Source organism: Oryza brachyantha, chromosome 2, assembly GCF_000231095.2.
Source record: "Oryza brachyantha chromosome 2, ObraRS2, whole genome shotgun sequence".
Lineage (NCBI taxonomy): Eukaryota > Viridiplantae > Streptophyta > Magnoliopsida > Poales > Poaceae > Oryza > Oryza brachyantha.
Window position 1 is genome coordinate 2,025,168 of NC_023164.2, and position 24,967 is coordinate 2,050,134.

Below are 24,967 nucleotides of genomic sequence, written 5' to 3' on the forward strand. Positions count from 1 at the left end.
TTTGTGGCTATAAACGACGGCATGTCCATGAAATCGCAGTTATGCCGATGGATGGATCAATCTATTATATATAATTATTAATAGGAAAACAAATCATCACGGTGCTAGAAAATCCTACATTAATAAGTAATATCTGACCAAAATACAATTTTGGAATAAAATTAAAATACATAAAGTCCATATGTAAATAAAATTTAGAAAAAAAATCCAAAATTCGGATTTAAAAACAATTAATATCGAGTGAAAGAGTCTATCTATAAGCGTAATTTAAAAACATCTAAAATTTCAGTTAAAAATAAGTAAAGTTAAAGAAATAATTGACGTATAAATATAATTGAGAAGTATCTACAATTTCAATTAAGAAAATAAATATTATACATAAAAGAGTTTATCTAATATAGTTTAGACTATGAGTATAAATACAAACTAGGAATTAAAAAAATAAAAAATAATAAAATAATGTTATAATTTATAAATAAAAAATAATCAATATTAAGATAAGAATCGATACAATTTATATTTTATAACGATATTATTCACGCTGGAAATAGGTGGACGTTTTCCTTCGGGCCCAACACGAGCTCGAAAGCCTCCGTCCATCTTCTTCTACCAGCAGCGGCCGGGGGTGGCGGCCGGAGGCGACGAGTGGCCGGCTATGCGGTTCCGTCTCCTCTCCTGGCTTCCACCACCACCTGCGGCGCTGCGCGCTTGCTCCTCTCCGGGCGCGTGACCGCGACGCCCTTTCCGACTGTTCGAAGCAACGCCAGGGTTGGCCTGGCTGGAATGGAGCCGCCTCTTCGCCGTGAGGCTGTGCCCCGAGGGTGTTCGGCGAAATGCCCGAGAGTCTTGTGCACGGTGTCTTCACGCGCGCGAGTCCGCCTCCTTCGATATGGTTAGTTGTGCTGCATTCTTTATAACTCCTTGCTAGTTCCTAGCATTTGTGCTGGTATTTTATCAACGCATTTCACAACCAACCGTAGTCTTTTCTATGACTCCTTGATAGGAAACAAACAGCTCATAACAGAATATCGTGGTATCTTCATTAACTTTTTGACATCCTCATGGAAACACTCAAGGAGCGTAACAAAGTTCTCACTTGTTTCTACCTTTTGTCATGCCTGTACAACATATGCACTAAATAGTGTTTCAAGAAACTGGGAAAGGAATAATTAATTACTTAAACACTCAATACCCTGAGATGATAGTAGTCTGTAACGAACTACACAAGTCAGGTGAAGCTACATCATCTCGGTCGAGTGTTGATTGAAAGTGCAAAATTGTCAGCTCGGTTTCAAAAAAAAAGTGCAAAATTATCTATCTTTTTAATGTATTTTGGTCAGGGTCTATACTGTCCAGACTGGCAACTACTTCCATGATAGTCGGCCTCATCAAAGGATTATAGTTGACACACTTGGAGGCAATTTCAAGCACCTTTAGCATTTGCTCGTCATACCCCATGCCTCGAACTGCTGGATCCAGAACCTCAATCTGCTTCCCCTCTGATGTCATCTCCTGTACCCACGGGACAAGTTCCTTTGATGTAGATAGGAAAGGAACGGGCCGTCTTCCTGTGAGAAGCTCAAGAAGAACCACTCCAAAACTGTATATGTCGCCTCTCAATGTAGCGACCCATGCTTGCCCATACTCGGGGGGGATGTAACCCAGGGTGCCAACAAGCTCGGTTGTGACATGAGTTTTGCTGGGAAGGATCAATCTTGATAGCCCAAAATCTGCAATATAAGCTTTGAATTCTTTGTCGAGCAGAATGTTGCTGGATTTGATGTCACGGTGGACAATATGAGGCTTGCATACAACATGGATGTAAGAAATACCTAGGCTTGCTCCTTGAGCAATCTTGAGCCTGGTTGGCCAATCAAGAAACGAGCTAGCATCATCATCTCTGTTATGAAGCCAATCATCTAAGCTGCCATTCTCCATGTAAGAATATATAAGCAGCCTCGAGTTTCTGTGTATACAGTAACCCCAGAGTGGCACAAGATTGTCGTGCTGTGCCATGGTGAGTGCTTCAATCTCTGCAGTGAATTCTCTTTCCATCAGGCACATTTCAGTATTGAGCTTCTTGATAGCTAACTTGGAGCCATCAGGTAGATCAGCCTTGTAGACTAATCCATAACCTCCACAACCTATGATGTTCTCCTTATCAAAGTTATTTGTAGTCTTCATGATGTCCGCAAACGTGAGTTTGTTTTTCTCTCCCTTGCCTTGTGGCATCACCACCAACGTATGGTCTGAATTATGATTGAATGAGGCTGTTTCATCACTTCTGTTGTTAGCAAGTCCCCTTGTTTTGATGAATTTTGTAGCCCCAAGTGACACAAAGAGACCACTCAGCAATAAAAGGATGACAATTCCTCCAACAAACACGCTGAGTGTGATTGCTAAAATTGCTTTCTTGTTGTGATGTTTTCTGGACACTGAAGGTGCTTTTGATGAATCACAGCTGCGGAATATAATTGAGCCACACAGCTTTGGATTTCCTTCAAAGCAATTTTGAAATGTAGTAAACTGACCTCCAGTTGGAATAGGCCCTTCTAGATCATTGTTAGAAACATTGAACTTAGAAAGGAAATGCATATTGTTCAGTGCAGCTGGGATTGTACCTATGAGATGGTTATTGGATAAGTCTAATACCTGCAGATCTGTAAGGTTGCAAAGCAGTTGTGGGATCTCTCCTGAAATGCTGTTGAAGCTGATATTGAATGACCGGAGCATTTTTAGCTGACCAATCTCTTCTGGTATTGCCCCAATGAGATGGTTCCTGGCTAGATTTAATGATGCTGGGAAAGCACGGAATCCACGGTACTGAAGTGATGGTGCTAAATAAACAGGAAGCTCAAGGATCCCTGGGTCGAAATACGGTGTAGAATTCGTTGATATGAGCCTTGGCCTCTCCATCAAAGCTGTTGGGATCCCCCCTGTCAGGCTGTTGTTTGATACATCTAGGTAGAAGAGGAAGTTTAGCCTGTTAATCCATACAGGTATCTGACCAGTGAGTTGATTGTTAGATAAATCTAATATCTGCAAATTTGCAAGGTTCGAGAACCAAAATGGTATTTTCCCAAGCAATGAACAGTCATCAATTGTTAGAAATTGCAGATTCTCAAAACCATCAATTGTTTCATCCCCTGGCATGACCTCACCCATGAAGTTGACCCCCATAAGCAAAGCGGTGAGGTTCCTGGAGTTCTTGAGTAACTGAAGTGCATCTGTGATATTTGTAAAAGAATTGTTGGAAATTGACAGGAAGGATAGGTACTTCAGATTGCCTATTCCCTTTGATAGCTGGCCATAGAATTTATTGTTAGACATCCGCAATGCGATTAGATTGCTGCATGAGTAGATACTTTCTGGTATTGTTCCATTGAAGTTGTTAAACGTAAGATCTAAAGTTTGTAGATTGTGTAGGGTGGAGAAATTGACTTTCGAGAGCTCTCCACTGAAGTTATTGTTCTTGATGTCTATGTGTTTGAGATTTGTGCAGTTGGTCAGCGTCAATGGCACCTCTCCATACATGTTGTTGTAGCCCAAATAGAGCTCCTCTAGTTTCTTGAGTTCGCCTATAGATTCTGGAATCCTGCCATTGAATTTGTTCCCTCCAAGATCAAGGGTAACCAGATTACTTAGTTTCACTATGTGCGCACTATCAAGTGTTCTATCTAAACAATTGTTGGGGAAAGAAAGGTACTCCAACGAGGTGGCATTGAAGAGTTCATCAGGAAGAGTCCCAGTGAGATTGTTTTGACCAACCTTGAGCACTTTTAGCATGGAACAAGCACCAAGCCCTGGGGGTATGCCTCCACTGAACAGGTTGTAGCAAAGGTCAAGCACTGTCAAGGATCGCGAGCTTGAGCAGAAATGAGCCGGTATCTCCCCAGTAAAGCTGTTGTTGCTGGCATTGAGCGCAGCCAGATTCTTCATGGCCTTCCATGTGGTGGATGGAAACTGTCCTGTGAATGCGTTGCTTGATATGTTCAGTACCTTCAGAGGCTGAACATCAGCTGGTGATGGCAGGTCTTTCAGCTCCCCTGTGAGCCGGTTAAAGCTGACATCGAGGACATTGATGCTGCTGGATGAAACCAATTCCCAGGGCAGGTAGCCGGACAGCGAGTTGTGTGACAGGTTGAGGTGCAGCAGCCCAGTCAGGTTGCCAAGAGATGCTGAGATGTTCCCTTCAAGGCCCCTTGATCCCAGAGAGACCTCGGTGACCACTCCAGCTCCATTGCAGGTGATGCCTTCCCAGGCACAGCAGCTTCTGTCGTTCCGCCATGACATGGAAAGGTCGCCGTCTTGCGAGAGCTCGGCGAGGAACTGGTGAAGAGAGCCCTTCTCCTGTTCTGTGCAGGAGCTGCTGAGAGATGCCAAGGAGATCAGCAGCAGGAGAGGCAGGAGGCCCAGGGAAGGTATGGGCAATTTGCTGCTACACTTGTATGGCCAAAAATGGAGTCGCTGCATGATCTTTTTCTGATGAAACTTGAATCAAAACCAGATGCTTGGGAGCGTGTCAAGAACTAGTTGTCTAATCGATAACGAGCCATGAGGAGGAAGAAAGAAGTGGCTTTTGCTTCATTTGGACTTCTAGTTGCAAATCCATCTCAATTCTCAAGGAAATATGGGGCCAAGGATTGGTTGCAACAGCCTATAATAAGTACTTAGTAAGCTTTCGCAAGATTGCTCTATCAGTCTTCCTTCACATGATAGCGTTTCTCTAGCGTCGTCTGTGCGTCTGCTATAATCTTATATTGCAAAGTCAACCTTCCTGACTGTTACTAGCTATTGGGTACGATATATTTGCAAACGAAAAATAATTTGTGAATCAAATTTTTATATATGTATTCTTAGCGATTTAAAAGCAAATACTGAAAAATAAACTTAGGTGAATACCTTAAAATCAACTCTAAATTATGGTTGAAAATTAAAATTTTATGACGCGAGAATTCTTGATTCAATCCTTATCGTGTTGCTCTTGTTTACATCATGGTTAAACTTTTGATCGAACATCACTTCTGTTACCAGCCACCATGGCAAAGCTGCTTCTTGTATTTGAGATAATTTGATCACGGGTCCAGCCCTTTTGGTGAAGAGAGAAAAGAAAGAAGGCAATGGCTGAAGATTTGCAAGATTCACTTGGACATATGGGACATGGAAATCATCATTCTGGGAAAGCATCATTCTGAGAAGCGCGTAGCAGTCATCGGCATCACGATCATTGGTGTGTACATGGTTTGGACAACAACAAATTAAACACAACTGATGGTGGTAGGTGTGTTCCTCTCATCTTTTCTTTTCTGCTTGACCGTTTGCTTTTCTGTTACCAAGTGTGCACTTCGGCTCATTTGCTCCACACGTTTGCGGCGGTTTTCTTTTCTCCCTGCTCCACTCTTATGGTATTATAGACCATGGATTGTGACTCTGAATTCTGGAAGTGCACGAAGACTTGAAGTCAGCTGGGCAGCGTGAGGGCTGGATGTGGCAAGCTGGCTGATCACTTGGGATGCCACGGTGGAGCCTGATTCTTGTGTAAACATGGTCTATGAGTTGCCTAGTTGGTGTAAGAATTGTCCGCTATTCCCTTTGTTTCATAACATACATAACGTAAGATGTTTGACTTTTTTATTTGCAATGCTTGATAATTCGTCTTATTCAAACAATAATGAAAATGTCATTTATTTTTTTTGTGACTTACTTTATTATTAAAAGAACTTTAAACACGAGTTGTCATTTTCTATATTTATACTAAATTTTTAAATAAGACGAATTAACGAAAAAGTCAAATATCTTACTTTATTGAAATGGAGGTAGTAGTATCTTGTTGCCATGATCGAAATTTTATAGCTGTAATTGAATTTGCACATTGAGATCCTTCAGAAAAAAATATCAGGTGAGATCATTCTGATGCTATGTAGTAGGTTTAGTGTGCACTTTAATTATTTTGTTCCGTTGTCTTGGGGACATAATGCAACCACCCTGACCTTAGTCTAGTTGAATAAGAATTGCATTGATCTGGATCGATGTGATCCTCTAAAAATATTCAGGCCATGTCGTTTTGGTGCTCTGTAGTGCACCTTATATTCCGTCCATGTGCTCTGGCAGATCTTCCATGGGTTAATACAGGTGGCTAAAATTGTTCTATTTTCTGCATTAACTGAGGAAAATATAGTACTCCCTCCTATATCCAGAGTTGACACTGTTGATTTTTCAGCATACGTTTAATCATTAGTCTTATTCAAAAAATCTTATGCAAATATAAAAAATACAAGTCATAGTTAAAATAAATTTAGTAATAAATCTAATCACAATAAAATAAATAATAATTACATAAAATCATATATTTTCTCTTATGCTTATGCTTATAAGCCAAAATTTGAATTTTAAAATATAAATTTAGAGTTAATTTATGTTTTTATCTCTTATTTTATTTTTATTTTATTTTCAGTTTCTGTTTTTAGATCGCTAAGAATATATATATATATATAAGTTTTATCTATAAATTATTTTTTAACTATTAATAAGTTATTTTATTTATGCTTATTTTTAATAAAACAATAAGGCTATAAGTTTTATGAATAAGACGACTGATCAAACATGCGGTAATAAGATATCAAGTCTAGATCAAACACCATCAGGACCTCCATCATGCAATTGCGTAGTTGCAATTGCATGTGACATCCCTCCCGTTTGTTTATTTCCCTTGCTTTCATTCTCTCTTGTTTTAGCACATGTGCTTTATGCCGTTGGTTACATGTTTTTCTCGCATCATTTCAGGTGCAGCAAGCCAGCAACAACGGGAGAAATCCTTCTTGTTAGGCCAGAACAGAAACAACATTTACGAACACAAGATACACGAAGCAAGCGTATGAAGCGTTGGAGCGGCACAAAACAAACAGTTTTCCAGTTCGGACGGCTATGCTAATGCAGCATCACGTCGAAGATTGAAGACGATTGCTGCAGTGCAGGTGAAGCTCAATGATTTCCAGGCTCTCATGGACGCGGTCTACGAACTCGTTGACGGTAAACGCCCCCATCATCACGCTATCATCACTGCAGGAGTAGCGGGTCCCCCTGTTTATCATCTACAGTACAGGTCAGTATGATACAACGATATTTATAAACCGAAAATAATTTATAAATAAAACTTTTTATATATGTACTATTATCTATTTAAAATTAAAGATGAAAAAAATATGATAAAAACTTTAAAAATTAACTTTAAACTTAAGTTTGAAAATTTTAATTTTGGTTTATAAATATAAGTATAAGCAGAAACGAAAAGACAACGATGATTTCACGTATGCAAGAATGCATGATTGAAGATTGGTCTCAACCTGGCGTTTCACACCTGGGCCAACTTGCAGTACAAAATTGTGGGCGATCGATCTGGCGATGAATCGACGAATGGATGATTGGCTTGCCGTGTCTTGCTGCCCTCCATAGACCAGTCTTCACCTCTTCAGGTTCAGACAATCTGCTTTCTGTTCTGCAGTATTCAGAGAAAACTAAGTTTGTTTGTTTTTTACTCCATTCTAGCATGGATTCTGCATTGTTTTCTTCTTCACAACTTGTTCTTTCTTCAGTGTCTCGGTGCAGCAGGAATATTGGAACGGGAAGGAAGTCAAGAAGATTGGAGAATGGCGGTGTGAACTGTCCTTCGTTGTGGTTTTGTGAATCGGGTCGTACACGACAAATACATTGATTGTCCGGCGCTAGTTAATTAATTGGGTAGACTGCATCCGTTCCAGGGCATGATCTTAACTTAGGTCCTATTTTTTTCAAAAACATCACATCAAATCTTTAGACATGTAAATAGAGTATTAAACATAGATGAAATAAAAAAAACTAATTATACCGTTATGGGAGAAATCACGAGACGTCTCTTTTGAGTCTAATTAGATCATGATTAGCCATAAGTGCTACAGTAACCAACATGTGCTAATGATGGATTAATTAGGCTCAAAAGATTCGTCTCGCAGTTTCTTGGCGGAATCTGTAATTTGTTTTTTATTTGTGTCCAAAAACCGCTTTCGATATGTCTGACGTGACATTTCTTCAAAAAAAATTGGATCTAAACACACCCTTAGTATTCAAATTTTATACTACAATATAAATATTTCTACACTGATTCTTATAATTTTAATAATTTCAATGATTACAAAGCTTTTCAGATGGTTAGCAGATTCAAAATTTGAAAATTTGTCATCAAAGTGGCTAAAATAAAATCTTTTAATATTTTCTTAATCTATACTAAATAACCTATAAATACTTATATTTTAGATGAGAAAAAGTCAAGTCGTGTACTAGAAAACATCATTACGCGACGTACATACGATATCAATCTATTGACATTTTGATATTTCAGTGTTTACTTATCAAATATACTTTTTCGTGTTTGTGGCTTATAATTTTAAATACATAACCTTGCAATGAAAAGTAATTTTCTGGTAAAAATTTTATATTCATATTTTTAAGTAGTACTCTTTCTGTTCTAAAATAGTTTTATTTTTCACTCACCTTACATACCAATAAAAAAGACTAAAATATCCTCCACCTTATCAAATCTCAACACAATTATTCTCTACTTTATCTATTCCTAATGCATCTATTTGTTATTTTCACAAACTCTAATGCAATGGTTACTTAAAAATAAACTTATTTCATGATAAGCTGGAATGGACAAAACAATATTATTCTGAAATGGAAGTAGTAAAAAAATAGGGCTGATAAATAAATAAATCAATGGAAAAAAAAACGAATCAACTCTAAAACTAAGTTTGAAAAATACAATTTTGCGGGTGGCATAACATGCACTGGTTTTTCGATATGATTCTCTGCATGGAAAAATCATTTTTGGCCTACTTTGGAACATAAGAAATTTTGTAGAATTTTCTTGTAGAACCCCTTTCAAAATTTTCATGAAATTTATTCGATCCAAGGAGGCTTAGCGTTCGTGTGCACAGCGGCCCGTTCAGCCCAACTTGAGCCCATCTGGCCCAGAAACAACACAAGCATCCGCAGCCCGGCCCATACGGAAAGCCCACCCCGATCTGAACCATCTCGCCATCGTCGCCGTCGCCGTCGCCGTCGCCGGACGCCGCCCGCCGCCGCCTCGCAGCGGAAGCACCGGCAGGGCCAGGCCGTGGAGGCCGCGGGCTACGCCCTCGAGCTCGAGGTAAATCAAAGCCTCCTCTTGGTTGCTTCTCCTGTCCATTTTTAGAGATCGGGACGATGCTGCAGAAATTTGGTTGAGATTTTATGGCATTTTCTCGATGCGGTATTGCAGTGCCCTACCGCCGTTGGTTGCGGATTAGCGGTCGTCTCGTGGTAGATTGCAGAACATTTATTTAAGAACAGTGTAAGAACATTTGCATTCACGTATAATCGTGAGATGATTCAGTTACTATGTGGTAGCAGATTTCATTTTAGTTCAGACCTTTTTCCTTTTGGAGCAGATCCTATTAACTGAATTTCACTACTAGATCAAGAGCTGGTCAGTTGGGTATTCAGGTTTGCCTATAGGCAGAAGTGTTAATGTCAAATAATCGAACCTTAATTTATGGAGTGTCAAAAAATCAAATCTCGCCTTTAGGAGAATCATCTCAGCACCATCTTCACTGGTCGTAGGTTATGCTCCAAAGGTAAAGCAATACTGCAAATGTCTTGTGAAAGGGAGGGATTGCATGCGGTAGCTGCTTGATTAATTTATGCCCATTTTACAACAGATTTGGGATTTTTCCTAGATGGTTGTTGTTCTGAGTTTTGCAGAGATTTCTGGTATTTTTCCACTGCAGTGTTACCGGTTGCAGATTTGCGGTCACCTTGTGGCAAATTATTGAGAAAAATAATCCAAATATTTAGTATAAATTTTCTCAATAAACATTTGTATTCGCATGCAAAAAATATTGAAAGTTTTGACACTATTCGTTCACTCCACTATATAATTTCAGTTCAATTCAGTTCAGATTGTTTAGATGTCTTCACCGACTGGACTGCCATATTAGTTCTCAATTTCTACTTTTGCATTTTTGGGGAGGACTAAACTAACTGATTTTCCACAGATAACGAGCTGGACAATAGGTTTGGCTGGGGTGTTCATTTTGCTCTGGCTGGAGCTGACGATTCCGCCTTGCTGACCTGAGAAACACTCAATATCTACACAATTGGAGATGATTATACATTTATACTTGCAATGCTTACAAGCACAGTTGTTGGTCCTATCTCAGTTCTATGACGATTCACCATTGCATATGTACAATCTATAGAACATATTATTAACTGGTTTAGCCAAAATATCTGAATATGATTATCTGATCATATAGCACGCCTATTCCAAAGAACACACCAAATGCAATTGCAAAGACAACCTTGTCGATATACTGCTTGGTTGAGATAGGGGAGGCTGGAGCTTGTTCTGCTGAATTGCAATGGTGCAAAAGCATAGGGTTGCATAGCTTTGGGTTCCCTGCAAAACTAGAACTTGGAAATGTGCTGAACTGGCCTCCAATTGGTACGATTCCTTCAAGGTCATTGTACGAAATATTAAATTTAGAAAGGAAGTGTAGGTTCGCCAATGCTGATGGGATTTCACCTGTTAGATGGTTGGAAGACAGGTCTAGCCTCATCAGATTCCTGAGGTTGCTGATCGATTGTGGGATCTCCCCGTTTAAGTTGTTGAAACTCAAGTTGAGTGAAAGCAGTGCTTTCAACTGACCAATCTCCATGGGGATTGCACCACTTAATTTGTTGTTACCAAGATTCAGCATTCTAGGGAATGCAATAGCTGTGCGGTATTGAAGAGATGGATCCACATAAACTGGCATCAGAAAGGCTCGTAGGTCTGAATCGTCTCCGATCTTGTCTGATTTTAGCATTGGCATTTCCATTAGTGCCAGTGGTATTTCCCCTGTAAGGCTATTATTGGATATGTCTATATACATAAGGGACTTTAGGTTATTGATCCAGGTTGGTATTGGTCCACTGAGTTGATTGTTGTATAAAAGTACAAGTTTCAATTTTTTGAGCTTTGAGAGCCAACTAGGTACCTTTCCAGTCAGTGCACAGTCATTCATGCCAAGACCTTGAAGATTCTCAAAACCATCAATTGTTTCATCTTCTGGCATAGCTTCATGCATGAAATTACCCCCAATTAGCAAGGTAGTGAGGTTGCTTAAGCTCTTGAGTATATGAAGTGCACCTGTGATATTTGTAAAATTGTTGTAGGAAATGGATATGTAGGTTAGGGATTTCAAATTTCCTATTTTCTCTGTCAACTGCCCATGAAGCTTATTGAAAGATAACCGCAACCAAGTTAAATTGCTGCATGAGTAGATGCTTGCTGGAATTTTCCCGGTAAAGTAATTCATACAAATATCTAAATTTTTGAGATTTGGTAAGTTGGAGAAGTTAACCTTAGCAAGCTCTCCCATTAATCTGTTGTTCGTGAGGATGATGATTTCTAGATTTGTGCAATTGCCCAAGGATGATGGCAGCTCCCCATCTATATTGTTGTGGTCCATGTGAAGCTCCTTTAGTTTCTTCAGCTGGCCTATAGAATCAGGGATCTTGCCACTGAATCTGTTTCCCCCAAGATCAAGAAAAACCAGATTACTGAGCTTTATCATGAGTGCACCATTAATTGTTCCTTGCAAACCATTTTTAGGAAAAGAGAGATACTCCAATGATTTGACCTGGAAGAGATCATCCGGGAGGGTCCCGCTGATGTTGTTGTGGCCAGCCTTGAGCATTCTAAGTCCAGTGCATTTGCCTATTCCAGGGGGAATGTTGCCACTGAACTGGTTGTAGCTAACATCAAGCATTGCTAAAGATGGCGAACTGATGCAGAAAGAGAAAGGTATGTACCCAGTGAAACTGTTGTTGCTTGCATTGATTGCCACCAGGCTCCTCATTTTCTCCCATATGGTGGACGAAAACTCTCCTGTTAACCTGTTGCTTGAGATATTCAGCACCTGCAATGGCTGGTCAGATACTGATGAATTCAGCTCTGGCAGGTGCCCATTGAGGCGGTTGAAGCTGACATCAAGAACGGTGATGCTGCCGGAGGACATCAGCTGCGCCGGAAGGACACCGGAGAGCGAGTTGTGTGACAGGTTGAGGCGCGACAAGCCGGTGAGCTCTCCCAGGGACGGCGAGATCTTCCCTTCAAGGCCTCTTGAGGCCAGCAATATCTCACTCACTGCACCTTCTGCACTGCAGATGATCCCTTCCCAGGTGCAGCAGCCTGTGCTGTTCTGCCATGATGCAGCGAGACCGCCGTCCTGCGATAGCCCAGCGAGGAACTGGAGAAGGGAGTGGCTCTCCTGCTCGGCGCATGAACTGACAGGAGAGATGAAGATCAACAGCAGCATAATTGCAGGGCCAAAGAAATTTATGCAGATGCTGCTGCGCCAAGAATGTGGTATTGGGTTCATGGTTTGTATCTGTTTTAAGCTGTGACAGATCAGTGAGCTTGATTTACCCAGATAGGCCCGGTAAACCACAGTTCCTGAGCAATATATTGTTGAAGCATCGAAGAGCTATAAGCTGATGGAGTGTTGACCTGTGAGTTTACTTTGCTGCTACCTCGCTGTCTTGATGCCATGCTTAGGCTTCTCAGTTCAGTCTAATTATTTCCGTTTTCTTTTACCAATCTTTTGTTTTAAGTTCATGATGTTTGACATGAGTGCTTCCACTTAAATTCGACTGAATTATTTCTTCGTACAGCTAGTAGTTGACTATTTAGGCCACGTTCGCTCCATGTGGCAAGTAATACAGATTGTTCTATTTTTCGCGCGCTCGTTTCCCGAACTGCAAACGACATGTTTTTTACGAAAAAATTTCATAAGAAAGCTGTTTTAAAAAAATCATATTAATATATTTTTATAATTTTTATAACTATTAATTAATTATATACTAATTTATTACTATATTTTTCACGTCCGGATAACAAATATCTTCGGCCCAAAGTGGCCTTAGATTATTAGTAAGCTCTCATTTGTTTATTCTTGAAGCAGTCATAGTCGAAGTCATTGGCCATCTCTGATTCTGTTTATTTTTTTTTTCCTAGAGGAAGGTATGGTGTAAATTGTACTTCTAATCTCAATACTTCCAGGAGCTGCAGTTTGAATCGGTCTCCAGCAACCCAGCTGTGAATATTGACTATTCTTGGCTTGTGATAATCTTCTGCAACAATCGAAAGGTTGACCTCCATTGGTTATGTTACCTTTTGTTTTTTTCTTGAGATGGTTGGCTACATTACTGATTATTGGAAATGAATGTAACTAATGCAGGTATATTGCATGTTCTGCGTTGACTGCTGCTGCTGGAACGCGTTTGCGTTTGCATGGTTGAACAAACTTTGCGACTTCATTTTTTTTTATATCATCTCTTTTATATTGTAGATTCATTGTGGCGGTTCATAGTTCTTTCAATACCTTTGTTGGTTTCAATGAAATTTCGAAAAAAGTTTGTGCGAAATTCCAATGTTACAGATAGGTCTTCCACTCGCCTGCTCATGAAATTGACAAGATGGATTAATCACGTATTTTTATTATTTTTACACATATGACATGTGGTCCACACTAGTTGTTTTAGTTTTTGGTTTTTTTTATTATACTTTCCATGACACGTAAGCACTCTGTCAATATCCTGTAGAATATAAATGACCCCGACTACCTCATGGGGTTGTATTGAATATTTCTCCTCTTTATATTGATCGGCAGCGCTCCTACCTCTCTTTCAAAAATAAAAAATAAAAATTAATCATGTATGGACCATGTCCAACGAAACCACTCTTAGTAAGGATGCTGATGCAACTTGATTCAAGTTAAAGGATCTAAATTGGATATCCGCCAATCCACCATCTCATCTACACAGTTATGAATTTTGTTTTACAAAATTTGACAAAATGGATCAATCATGTATTTTTATTATTTTTACACCCATTGACATGTGGTCCACACTAGTTGTTTTAGTTTTTTTATTATGCTTTTGGTGCCATCTAAGAATCATGTCAATGCTACGTAGAACAAAAACCAAGACAAACTAATCATATATGTGCCGCGTAGGATGAAACCACTATGATGAAACCTGATCCATAGTTGAGGGACCTAAATTGAACTTTTTCCAAAACATGAAGACAAGCCTGGACCGGCCTTCTGGAGCTTCATGTGCACTAGCAGTCCGGCCCACGTGGACGGCCCAGACAGCCCAGCTGATCTCGGAGAGGCCCATCTCGCCGTCCTCGCGCCGTGGACTGTGGCCACTCCCACCGTCCGACGCAAGCAGCGGCGGCCTCGCGTCCGCCGGCGGCGGCTCGCGCTCGGCGGGGCAGGCGCTCCGGCGACTGACTCCGTGTGGCCGTGGGCTGCGCTCTTGAGGAGGTAGGTCAAAGTTGCTTTGGTTGATTCCCCTCCTGCTCTTGAGGTAATCCGAAGGAGGCGTTAGTGTATATACGCGCCATAGCTGCTTCATCGATTCATGTCCGTTCTACCAATTCGAGATTGTGCCCTTGTGAGATTCGGTGGTTGTCTAATATGGTTTTAGTTATGTAGTTTTGCAGAGATTTCTGACATTTTTTTCGCTCCCGGATGCGGTGTGTTGTCTGTTGCAGATTTGCGGTCACTTCGGCAAATTGCAAAGGGAAAACTCGAAATATTTAGTATGAAGTATCTCGATGAACATTCACATACAATGTTGACATAATTTGTTTACTTTTGTGGTTTCAATTTAGCGTCGCCACGGATTGGCCGTCCATTTTATTTGCTCTCAATTTCTTATCATTTGAGAGCTGGCAGATCAGGTTTACCTGGGGTGTTCATTTTACTGTGGCCGGAGCTAATTAATATTCGTAGTCATAAATTAATACTACAAGAATATTTAGGCTCACATATAACATTGAGTTCCTTCCTATTTTCTACTTTTTGGAGCATGCTGCATTAACTGAATTTCACTACCAGATCATCAGCTAGTCATTCAGGTTTGCCTGGGATGTTCATCCAGCTAAGGCTGAAGCCACTGAGTAGGCTTTGCTGAATTGGGTACCACTAGAGATCACCACTCAGTTGAAGAAGGTCATACTAATTGTAAAGTTGCACCTGTTACTTTCAGTTCTAGACCCATTGCATATCAGCATATCTACAAGCCATTAATCCAGTACATATTGTTGATTGTCTCTATCGTAACTGGTTTAACAAAAAACATCTAGGTAGAACCATCTGATCATATAGCACTCCTACTACAAAGAATACACAAAAGGCAATCACAAAGACAACCTTGTTGATGTACTCTTTTGTTGAGTTTGGGGAAGACAGAGCTGCTTCTGCTGAATAACAACGGTGCAAAAGCATAGGGCTGCATAGCTTTGGGTTTCCAGCAAAACTAGAACTTGGAAATGTGCTGAACTGGCCTCCAATTGGTACAGGACCTTCAAGGTCATTGTACGAAACGTTGAATTTAGAGAGGAAATGAAGGTTGTCCAGTGCTGGAGGGATTGTGCCTGTCAAATGGTTGTGTGAAAGGTCTAAAACCATCAAATTCTTGAGCTTGTTGATGGACTGTGGGATCTCTCTGTTTAAGTTGTTGAAGCTCAAGTTGAGTGAAAGGAGTGCTTTTAACTCACCTATCTCCTTGGGGATCCCACCAGTGAATTTGTTGTTACCTAGATTCAGCATTTTAGGGAGAGAAGTAGCTGTATGGTACTGAAAACACAAACATGCACCTGCATAAACCGGAAGTGGAAATGTTCTTGGGTCTGAGTTATCTGCAACCTTATCTGACTTTAGCATTGGCATCTCCATTAATGCTACTGGTATTTCTCCTATAAGTCTATTATTGGATATGTCCACATAACTAAGAAGTTTTAGGCTATTGATCCAGGTTGGTATAGGTCCATTCAGTAGATTGTTGCGTAAAACTAAAACCTGCAAATTTCGGAGCTTGGAGAACCAATTAGGTATCCTTCCAGACAGTGCACACTGCTCTATGGCAAGAGCCAGAATATTCTCAAAACCATCAATTGCTTCATCCTGTGGCATAGCTTCATTCTTGAAGTTGCCCCCAATTAACAAGACAGTGAGATTCCTTAAGCTCTTGAGAATGTGAACTGTATTTGTGATATTTGTAAAATTGTTGTAGGAGAGAGATAAGGTGGTGATAGACTTTAGATTTTCTATATTCTTTGTCAACTGGCCGTGAAGCCTATTAGAAGATAGTCGCAACCAAGTCAAATTACTGCATGAGTAGATGCTTTCAGGAATTGTGCCGGTGAAGTTATTCAAGCCAAAATCTATTTTTTTCAGATTGGGCAGGTTTGAGAAGTTAACCTTGGCAAGTTCTCCTGTTAACTTGTTGTTCCTGAGGTTGATGGTTACCAGATTTGTGCACTTGCCCAACGATGGTGGCAGCTCTCCAGATAAGTTGTTGCTGCACATGTGAAGCTCCTCTAGTCTCTTTAGTTGACCTATAAAATTTGGGATCTTGCCACTCAATCTATTCCAGCCAAGATCAAGAAAAACAAGATTACTGAGCTTTATGATGAGCGCAGCATTAATTGTTCCTTGCAAACCATTGTTAGCAAAAGAGAGGTACTCCAGGGAGGTGGCATTGAAGAGATCATTTGGCAGGGTCCCAACGATGTTGTTTTGGCCAGCCCTGAGCATTCTAAGGGAAGAGCATTTACCTATCCCTGGAGGGATGTTGCCACTGAATTGGTTGTAAGAAAGGTCAAGCACAGAAAAGGATGATGAACTGATGCAAAAAGTGGAAGGTATGTGCCCAGTAAAACTGTTGTTGCTCGCATTGATTGCAAACAGGTTGCTCATTTTCTCCCATGTGGTGGAGGGAAATGCTCCTGTAAACAGGTTGCTTGAGATGTTCAGTACCTGGAGTGGCCGGTCAGGCGACGAGGAATTCAGCTCCTGCAGTTCTCCATCTAGGCGGTTGAAACTGACATCAAGGATGACGATGCTGCTAGTGGATATCAGCTCTGGTGGAAGCAGGCCAGAGAGTAAGTTGAATGATAAGTTGAGTCGCGACAATCTCGTGAGCTTGCTCAGTGATGATGATGAGATGCCCCCTTGTAGACCTCTTGAAGCCAGTGATAGCTCAGTTACTGCACCGTCTTCTCCACAGATGATCCCTTCCCAGGCACAACAGTCTGTATTATTCCTCCATGATGCAGCGAGGCCGCCATCCTGTGACAGCCCGGTGAGGAACCGGAGGAGGTAGTGCCTCTCCTGCTTGGTGCATGAATCGACAGGAGAGATGAAGATCAGCAGCAGCAACACAAGAGCACGGCCAAATAAATCCATGTGAAACCTGCTGGCTTTGTTGCTGCATGAAGAATGTGACTTCATGGTTTGTATCAGCTCGAAGCTTAGTGCGCTTGATTTGCGAAGATAGGTGTATTTTGTGCAAAATCAAAGTTCCTGAGCAGTATATTGTCGAAGCATCGAAGAGTTATAAGCTGATGGAGTGTTGACCTAGGAGTTTACTTGCTGCTACCTCACTGGCTTGGTGCTATTCCTAGGCTTGGAAGTTCAGTCTAACTATTTCCGTTTTCTTTTACCAATCTTTTGGGTTAGTCTCATGATGCTTGACAGGAGTGGTTCTACTTAAATTGGATCATCCTCGTACAGTTGCCACTTGACTACTCTTTGATAAATTCTTCATTCGTCTACTCCTAAGTCCTAAAGCAGAGTCATAGTCCAGATCTAATGTCCTCTAGTGATTTCCTTTTATACTCTTTTTTCCTTTCTAGATGGAGACGTACACCGTGCTTCTAGTATCAATAATTCCAGCAGCTGCATTTGAGTCCTTTATTAACAACGGATTTGTGACTGTTGACTGTTCTTGGCTTGCAGAAATCTTTTACAGCAATCAAAAGATTGACCTCAGCTGGTTACATTACTTCTATATATATATATATATATTTTTATCTTGAAATGGTTTGGCTACATTACTAAAGAATTAAATGATGCAGGTATATTACATGTTTGCGTACTGTTGCTGCTGCTGCTGAAATGCTTTTGCTTTTTGCGTGGTTGAACAAAGTTTGATCAGGCCTTCAAGTTTCAAGTAAAGGCCGTGCTGTAAGCCTGTACTTTGGTAGTGCTATCTACTAGTATATTAGTAGTAGTACTAAATTGCATTCATTTCTTTTTCAGTTCATTACCTTTCGTTGTTCTATGAAATTTCAACAAAGTTTGTGTGAAATTTATATCTCATAGACAGTTCTTGCATTCACATATTCCAGATTTACTGTATATATTATCTCATATTGTGTCAGCTCAGACAATGAACTTGTTCTCCCTTTGTTTTATAATGTAAGATGTTTAATTTTTTTATTTTGCAATGACAAAATGGCATGTTTGTTGCGCATTGTGCAATGGCACGCTCATCAGAACTTCAGAATAACATGACTATCAAATGCTGATCAGGGCCACTGATCATACATGCCTGCAGTACTTATTTGAAAACAACGTGTACAGTACTAATCGTCCTGCTTCTTGCAGTGACAGTGAGTTATTGGCAATATTTACATACTCTAGAAGAGATCAGAGCAGCATGCTGCACCACTCTTGGTTCATGGCGACGACGACGACGACGACGCCATTAAAAAGTCTGAATGCAGCAGACGGAGCAACTCAGGACCAGGCAATTTAATTGTTGGCGAGGTTCACCTAATTATGGAGATGATGCCAATAGATTCAGCTAGCTCGACCCCAGCTCATTATTCATACATGGTACATGCATGTAAATGCATGATACTCTGGCATCGTTCTAATATAAATAGAGTTATATACACATCTGATCCATAAACTTATTTACATGAGTAATTTTATCATTTTTGAGAAGGTACCAGAAGATATTACTATGAAGTAGCTTAGATACTAGAAGGTACTAAATTTTACCTAGATAACAGTGATATCTCATGGAACCTTCTTAAGGATAGGAAAAATACTCTATTTACACATGTTAACTAGGTCTCCGTACTATTAAAATATGCACTTAAATTTTAAAATGGGTTAATAGTCATTTAGGTCCCAAGTTACGACAACTTTTCTAAAACCTTATATGGGGCTGACGTGGCATGTCAGATGGGCGATGATGGGGCATTATCTCTATCTCTACTAACCTGTTAAAAATACTGTCAGGTCAGCGTCCATTAGGATCCCAAAGAGATCGTGCTGGTTTGGGATCTAAATGATACATTTTAGCAAATTATAGGACTAGGATGTGTAGTTTTAGAGACCTAGATAATATAGATGAATAATGTTAGAGATCGATTGTGTACTCTACTCATGCTTATAGCTATCTATATGGAAGAGCGGCGTATACATGTACGATAGAAATTCATGATTATATTTTAGAACAAAGTAAGCATTGCTAGCTGATCATACAACACTCAACTTCAAAGAACAATACCAAAGCCATTTCAGAGATAGTAGCTGGGCCAGTTAGCTGCGTCTGAATTACAAGAAACAACATAGAGCCACGTTGCATTGGGTTCCCATCAAAACTGGAGCTAATTAATTAAGAATGTGCTCATCTGGTCTTAATTAAGAATGTGTTCTGTTGGAATAGGACCTTCTAAATTATTGTTAGCAGGACCAAACCTAAAAATTTAGGGTCCAGGTGCTAAACGTAAATCAAGGCCCTACGTTTAAAAAATTAAAAAAAAACAAAAGAGTAATCAAAGTTGCACGACAAATCAAGCATAAATTAAACCCATTTTTCACTTAAGTCAAGTAATGTACAACATCGTTTGGAGGGGTCTCTATCCATATCAGGTACAATAACAAACTATAAGCCTGCTATAAACATATTTTAAAGAGGTAAAGAGAAGAAAGAAAAACAGTGAGTTACTAATTTATAGCCAGTTGTAGCATAGACTATAAGACACGCGTGTATATTACGTACGACCATGTATTAATGTTTTATAGATAACTATTGTATGAATTAACTATAAATTGACTATAAATGAATTGAACTATTAGATTGCTCAAAATATAATGCTAGGAGCCAATATAATGCTAGGAGACTAGGGTGTTAATTTTTTAATTTGGTCGTTTTCTTATCTCTTTTTTTTTTTTGTTACGGACAGAAATTTTACTACGTAACCCCTGTAAAATATGGTAATTTAGCATGGCACTCCGTTTCGCGCTCTCCTCTCCCGCCGGCGCCGCTCCGCCGCTGACGCCGACGGCCGCTCCCTTCGCGGTCGCGCGCGGCGTTTCAAATGGTGGCCTCACCGTGGACCTCCTCCCAGACAGAGCCGCCTCCGCCACCACCTTCTCGCCAACCATGAGTTGGGCAAGCGAGAGCTGCCGGCCGGCCCACCCCCACGGCCGCTCCTCGTCGTCGCCGCCGCCGCCGTGGTACCATTCCCGGCGACGAGCGGAAGCCTCGAGGTTAGCCACGTGTCTTATCCCCCTCCTGATTTGAGCGCCGGCTACGAAGGAGTCCCCCGAGTCCAATCCCCCCGCAGCGCGCCGCCCAGATCTATGCTTAACTGCCGTGTCACTGAATACTAATTGCAGATTTGTGATCCCGTCATGGCAAATCGCACCGAGAATTGCTGAAATGTAATCACATGTTGATACAAGAATGTTGAGATGGTTACAGTAATTACAAAGTCGTTGCTTTTGCTTGCATGTTTCAGTTTCTATGACTGTATCTATCATAATTGGCTAAACCAAAAATATCTAGGTAGAACTATCTGATCATATAGCACTCCTACTCCAAAGAATACACAAAAAGCAATCACAAGGACGACCTTGTTGATGTACTCATCTGTTGAGTTTGGGGAAGACAGAGCTGCTTCTGCTGAATTGCAATGGTGCATAAGCATAGGACCGCATAGCTTTGGGTTTCCAGCCAAACTAGAAGCTGAAAATGTGCTGAACTGGCCTCCAATTGGTACAGGGCCTTCAAGATCATTGTAGGAAACGTTGAATTCAGAAAGGAAGTGAAGGTTCACCAGTGCTGGAGGGATTGCACCAGTCAGATAGTTGTGTGACAGGTCTAGAACCATCAAATTCTCGAGATCGCTGATCGATTGTGGGATCTCACTGTTGAAGCTGTTGAAGCTTAAGTTGAGTGAAACAAGTGCTTTTAACTCACCAATCTCCATGGGGACGGCACCAGTGAGTTTGTTGTTACCTAGATTCAACATTTTAGGGAGAGCAGTAATTGTGTGGTACTGAAAACACACACATGCACCCGCATAAAACAGAAATGGCAAGTCTTTTTGTTCTGAGTTATCTGCTACCTTCTCTGACTTAAGCATTGGCATCGCCGTTAATTCTGCTGGTATTTCTCCTGTAAGGCTATTATTGGATACGTCCACATACTTAAGGAAATTAAGGCTATTGATCCAAGTTGGTATTGGCCCACTGAGTTGATTGTTGTATAAAGCTAAAACCTGCAAATTTCTGAGCTTTGATAGCCAATTAGGCATCTTTCCAGACAGTGCACAACGCTCTATGGCAAGACCCAGAATATTCTCAAAACCATCAATTGTTTCATCCTGTGGCATAGCTTCATTCTTGAAGTTGCCCCCGATGAACAATACAGTGAGGTTCCTTAAGCTCCTGAGTATGTGAAGGGTATTTGTTATGTTTGTAAAATTGTTGTAGGAAAGAGATAACAAGGTGATAGACTTCAGATTTCCTATATTCTTTGTCAACTGGCCGTGAAACCTATTGGTTGATAGCCGCAACCTATTCAAATCACGGCATGAGTAGATGCTTTCTGGAATTGTGCCAGTGAAGTTATTCCAGGAAAAATCTAATGTTTCCAGATTGGGCAGGTTGGAGAAGTTAACATTGGCAAGCTCTCCTGTAAACTTGTTGCTGCTGTTGCTGCTGAGGTTGACGGTTACTAGATTTGTGCACTCGCCCAAGGATGATGGCAGCTCTCCTGATAAGTTGTTGTTGTTCATGTGAAGCCCCTGTAGTCTCTTCAGCTGGCCTATAGAGTCTGGGATCGTGCCACTGAATCTATTCCCACCAAGATCAAGAAATTCTAGATTTCTGAGCTTTATCATGAGTGCACCTTCAATGGTTCCTTGCAAATAATTGTTAGGAAAAAAGAGGTACTCCAATGGTGTGGCATCGAAGAGATCATCCGGGAGGGCCCCGGTGATGTTGTTGTGATCAGCCTTTAGCATTCTAAGGGCAGAGCAGTTACCTATTCCAGGGGGGATGCTGCCACTGAACTGGTTGTAGCCGAGGTCGATTACAGCAAGGGATGCAGAACCAATGCAGAAGGAGGCAGGTACATGCCCAGTAAAACTGTTGTTGCTCGCATTGATCGCGACCAGGTTTCTCATTTTCTCCCATGTGTTGGATGGAAATTCTCCTGTAAACCGGTTGCTTGAGATATTCAGTACCTGCAGTGGCCAGTTTGATACTGATGAATCCATCTCTTGCAGGTTGCCATGGAGCTGGTTGAAGCTGACATCAAGGACAGTGATGGTACCAGAGGGCATCAGCTGCGACGGAAGGCCACCGGAGAGCGAGTTGTAGGACAGGTTAAGGCTCGACAAGCCGGTGAGCTCTCCCAGCGACGGTGAGATCTGCCCTTCGAGGCCTTTAGATGCCAGAGAGACCTCAATCACCAACCCATCTCCACTGCAGGTGATACCTTCCCACCTGCAGCAGTCGGTGACATTGTGCCACGACATGCCGATGCCGCCGTCTTGCGACAGCCCAGAAAGGAACCGGAGTAGAGAGCTCCTCTCCTGCTCGAGGCAAGCAATGGTGTAGGTGGCCATGGAGAGCAGCAGCAGCAGCAGCAGCAGCAATAACGCTGCAGCGGTTAGACCAGAGAAAGGCATCGTTAGCCAGCTTCTCCACGCAGGATGGGGTTCCATCTGCATGATCTCTCTCAATCTCTCATCAGAGCAATGTATGGAGTTGAATCTGGCAACTAATGTCATGAAAATGGCATTGTTCGTTGAGCATATATGTGCACAGCTGCATATATATATATACTTGACTGAATTGTTGTATGTGTGGTTCTTCAAAAAAAAATTGTGTGTTTTTTAACACAGGACCGCGTTTGGAGTCTGCAGGTATGAATTTTGTGTTCGCAGCCGTAGGGCTCATTTACCCATACTGCTATCCATCTTGTCGTTTTCATTTTCTGTTCAGCCTCATTTTGTCAACTAGAGCATGTCATCCTATAACTGCCACGGCTTTTGTCTGTTGAGTTTCGTTTCAGCCCAACAAAAAAAAATAACAAAAAATACCTCGAGATACTGATAAATCGATTTTATCGATGAATCTAACAGTACACATCCTACTCAGCTAGATCCAATGATAAAAAATAATTTGGTATATTAAGGTACCGATACCTTATGATATTTTTTATTACCAAAACAAATCTTTTTTTTTTGTCCCTTTGCTGTCAAAGTGGCCACGGTTCATGGAGATGCAGACATTGAAGGACTAGTGAATCCTTCATTGATAATGGAAGACGGGAATTTCTTAGGTTTGACAAGCTTGGGCCTCTAAGCAGCCTCTTGGTCCATGGCGACGATCGCCATTAATAAATAAAATCTGAATGCTGACCTGACCGACCAACTCAAGACCTGTTCACTTACTATTTTAGCCAAAGTAGCTGGTCATACAAACACTCCTGTTCAAAAGAAGAAACAGAAGGCGATCGCAGAGAAAGGGCGTATTCTTTTTTCACACCCAAGTTTTCCAAAATGCTAAATGATATATTTTTTTCCAAAAAAAATTATATAGGAAAGTTAATTTAAAAAACATATCAATCCATTTTTCAAGTTTTGTATAACTAATAATTAACTTATTATATATTAATCTGTTATTAAGTTTTTCACGTCGGTTACCTCCCAACCGAAGAACACGGCCAAAGTGGTGCATTTTGTTGTCTATCGCGTCGGCTTGGATGGTGATATTTGTCTTTTTATTTTTACTTATGCTTATAAACTAAAATTTAAATTTTTAATCTTAAATTTAATGTTGATTTTAGGAATTTTTTTCACCAAAATTTATATTTTAACCTACTTTTAGATTAAAAAAAGTATGTATATAAATATTTTATTCGTAAATTATTATTATTATTTTACAAATACTTCGCCGCTCTTGCGGATGCCGGCGTCTCACAGTCACGTCTCACGTGGACCCGGTTGCTTCTCGTGGCCTCGGGCCCTCGGCCATGGCAGCGGCGCGGCCGGAGACACTGCCGGTGGCGGCCGGGCGAAGGCTGGCTCCGGCTACCTTTGTGTTCGGCGAATAGACGGCCGCCATACACTGTGATCCAGCGCGCGTCGACCTCCTTCGGCCGGCCGGCGGCAAGCTGACGGGCTGATTCCGCAAGGCCGTGGCCAGCCGAAGCGAGAGGGCGGCGCCGTGGCGATACTCCCGGAGAGAAGTGGGGGCCTCGAGGTCAGGTTAGCCATGTCTTCACGCCCCTTCTGATTTGATCCGCGCAGCCGCCTGGTGAACAGCTCGGCAGATCCACCGCGTTGCGGCATTGTTGTAGTGTCACTAGTTGCAGATTTGCGATCCCCTGATTTCAGCAAAAATTTTATATTCTCTCCATTTCAAGTTACAAGATTTTCTGATTTTACCTAAATTGATATGACATATGTACAAAACATATTCGTTGATACATAAACAAATTTAGATACAAATCTAGATAAACATAAAAAGTCTTGTAATATGAAATGCAGTGTACCGTGTACGTATAATCACAACCTAGTATAAGAGCATTTGCACCCAACATATAACATTCACATGAATCTGCAGTACAGATTTTTCTTTACTACATTCTATACCTTTTTAAGTGAAAATCACTAGAGATACTGCACAGCTGGATATGATTATACTAGTAATATCACAAGAGAGTTGCAGCTGTTGACTGCTTGGTTACAAAGTTGCATTTCATGCTTCTAAGACATCACAAATTATTGATTGGCTCTATT

The 24,967-nt window shown here is 41.0% G+C and overlaps 3 protein-coding genes and 1 long non-coding RNA gene across 4 annotated transcripts; 1 reads left to right on the top strand and 3 right to left on the bottom strand.

Moving 5' to 3' along the window:
• Window positions 1–1,034: 1,034 nt before the first annotated feature.
• Window positions 1,035–4,706, bottom strand: LOC102715727 (tyrosine-sulfated glycopeptide receptor 1-like). The gene has a single exon (XM_006646837.3). The coding sequence runs from the start codon at window positions 4,471–4,473 to the stop codon at window positions 1,315–1,317; it is 3,159 nt and encodes a 1,052-aa protein (XP_006646900.1). The 5' UTR covers window positions 4,474–4,706; the 3' UTR covers window positions 1,035–1,314.
• A 5,474-nt stretch (window positions 4,707–10,180) lies between these two features.
• Window positions 10,181–12,440, bottom strand: LOC102708129 (receptor-like protein 3). Its single transcript, XM_015833807.2, has one exon. The coding sequence runs from the start codon at window positions 12,438–12,440 to the stop codon at window positions 10,293–10,295; it is 2,148 nt and encodes a 715-aa protein (XP_015689293.1). The 3' UTR covers window positions 10,181–10,292.
• A 1,826-nt stretch (window positions 12,441–14,266) lies between these two features.
• LOC107303669 lies at window positions 14,267–18,868 on the top strand. Its single transcript, XR_001549612.2, has 3 exons — window positions 14,267–14,390; window positions 17,990–18,098; window positions 18,522–18,868. It is a non-coding gene; the product is annotated as an uncharacterized LOC107303669 (long non-coding RNA).
• Window positions 15,158–22,898, bottom strand: LOC102708413 (receptor-like protein 3). Its single transcript, XM_006648254.3, has 2 exons — window positions 21,432–22,898; window positions 15,158–17,259 (listed from the first exon to the last, which is right to left on the bottom strand). The coding sequence occupies exons 1-2, from the start codon at window positions 22,889–22,891 to the stop codon at window positions 15,183–15,185; spliced, it is 3,537 nt and encodes a 1,178-aa protein (XP_006648317.3). The 5' UTR covers window positions 22,892–22,898; the 3' UTR covers window positions 15,158–15,182.
• Between the last annotated feature and the right edge of the window lie 2,069 nt (window positions 22,899–24,967).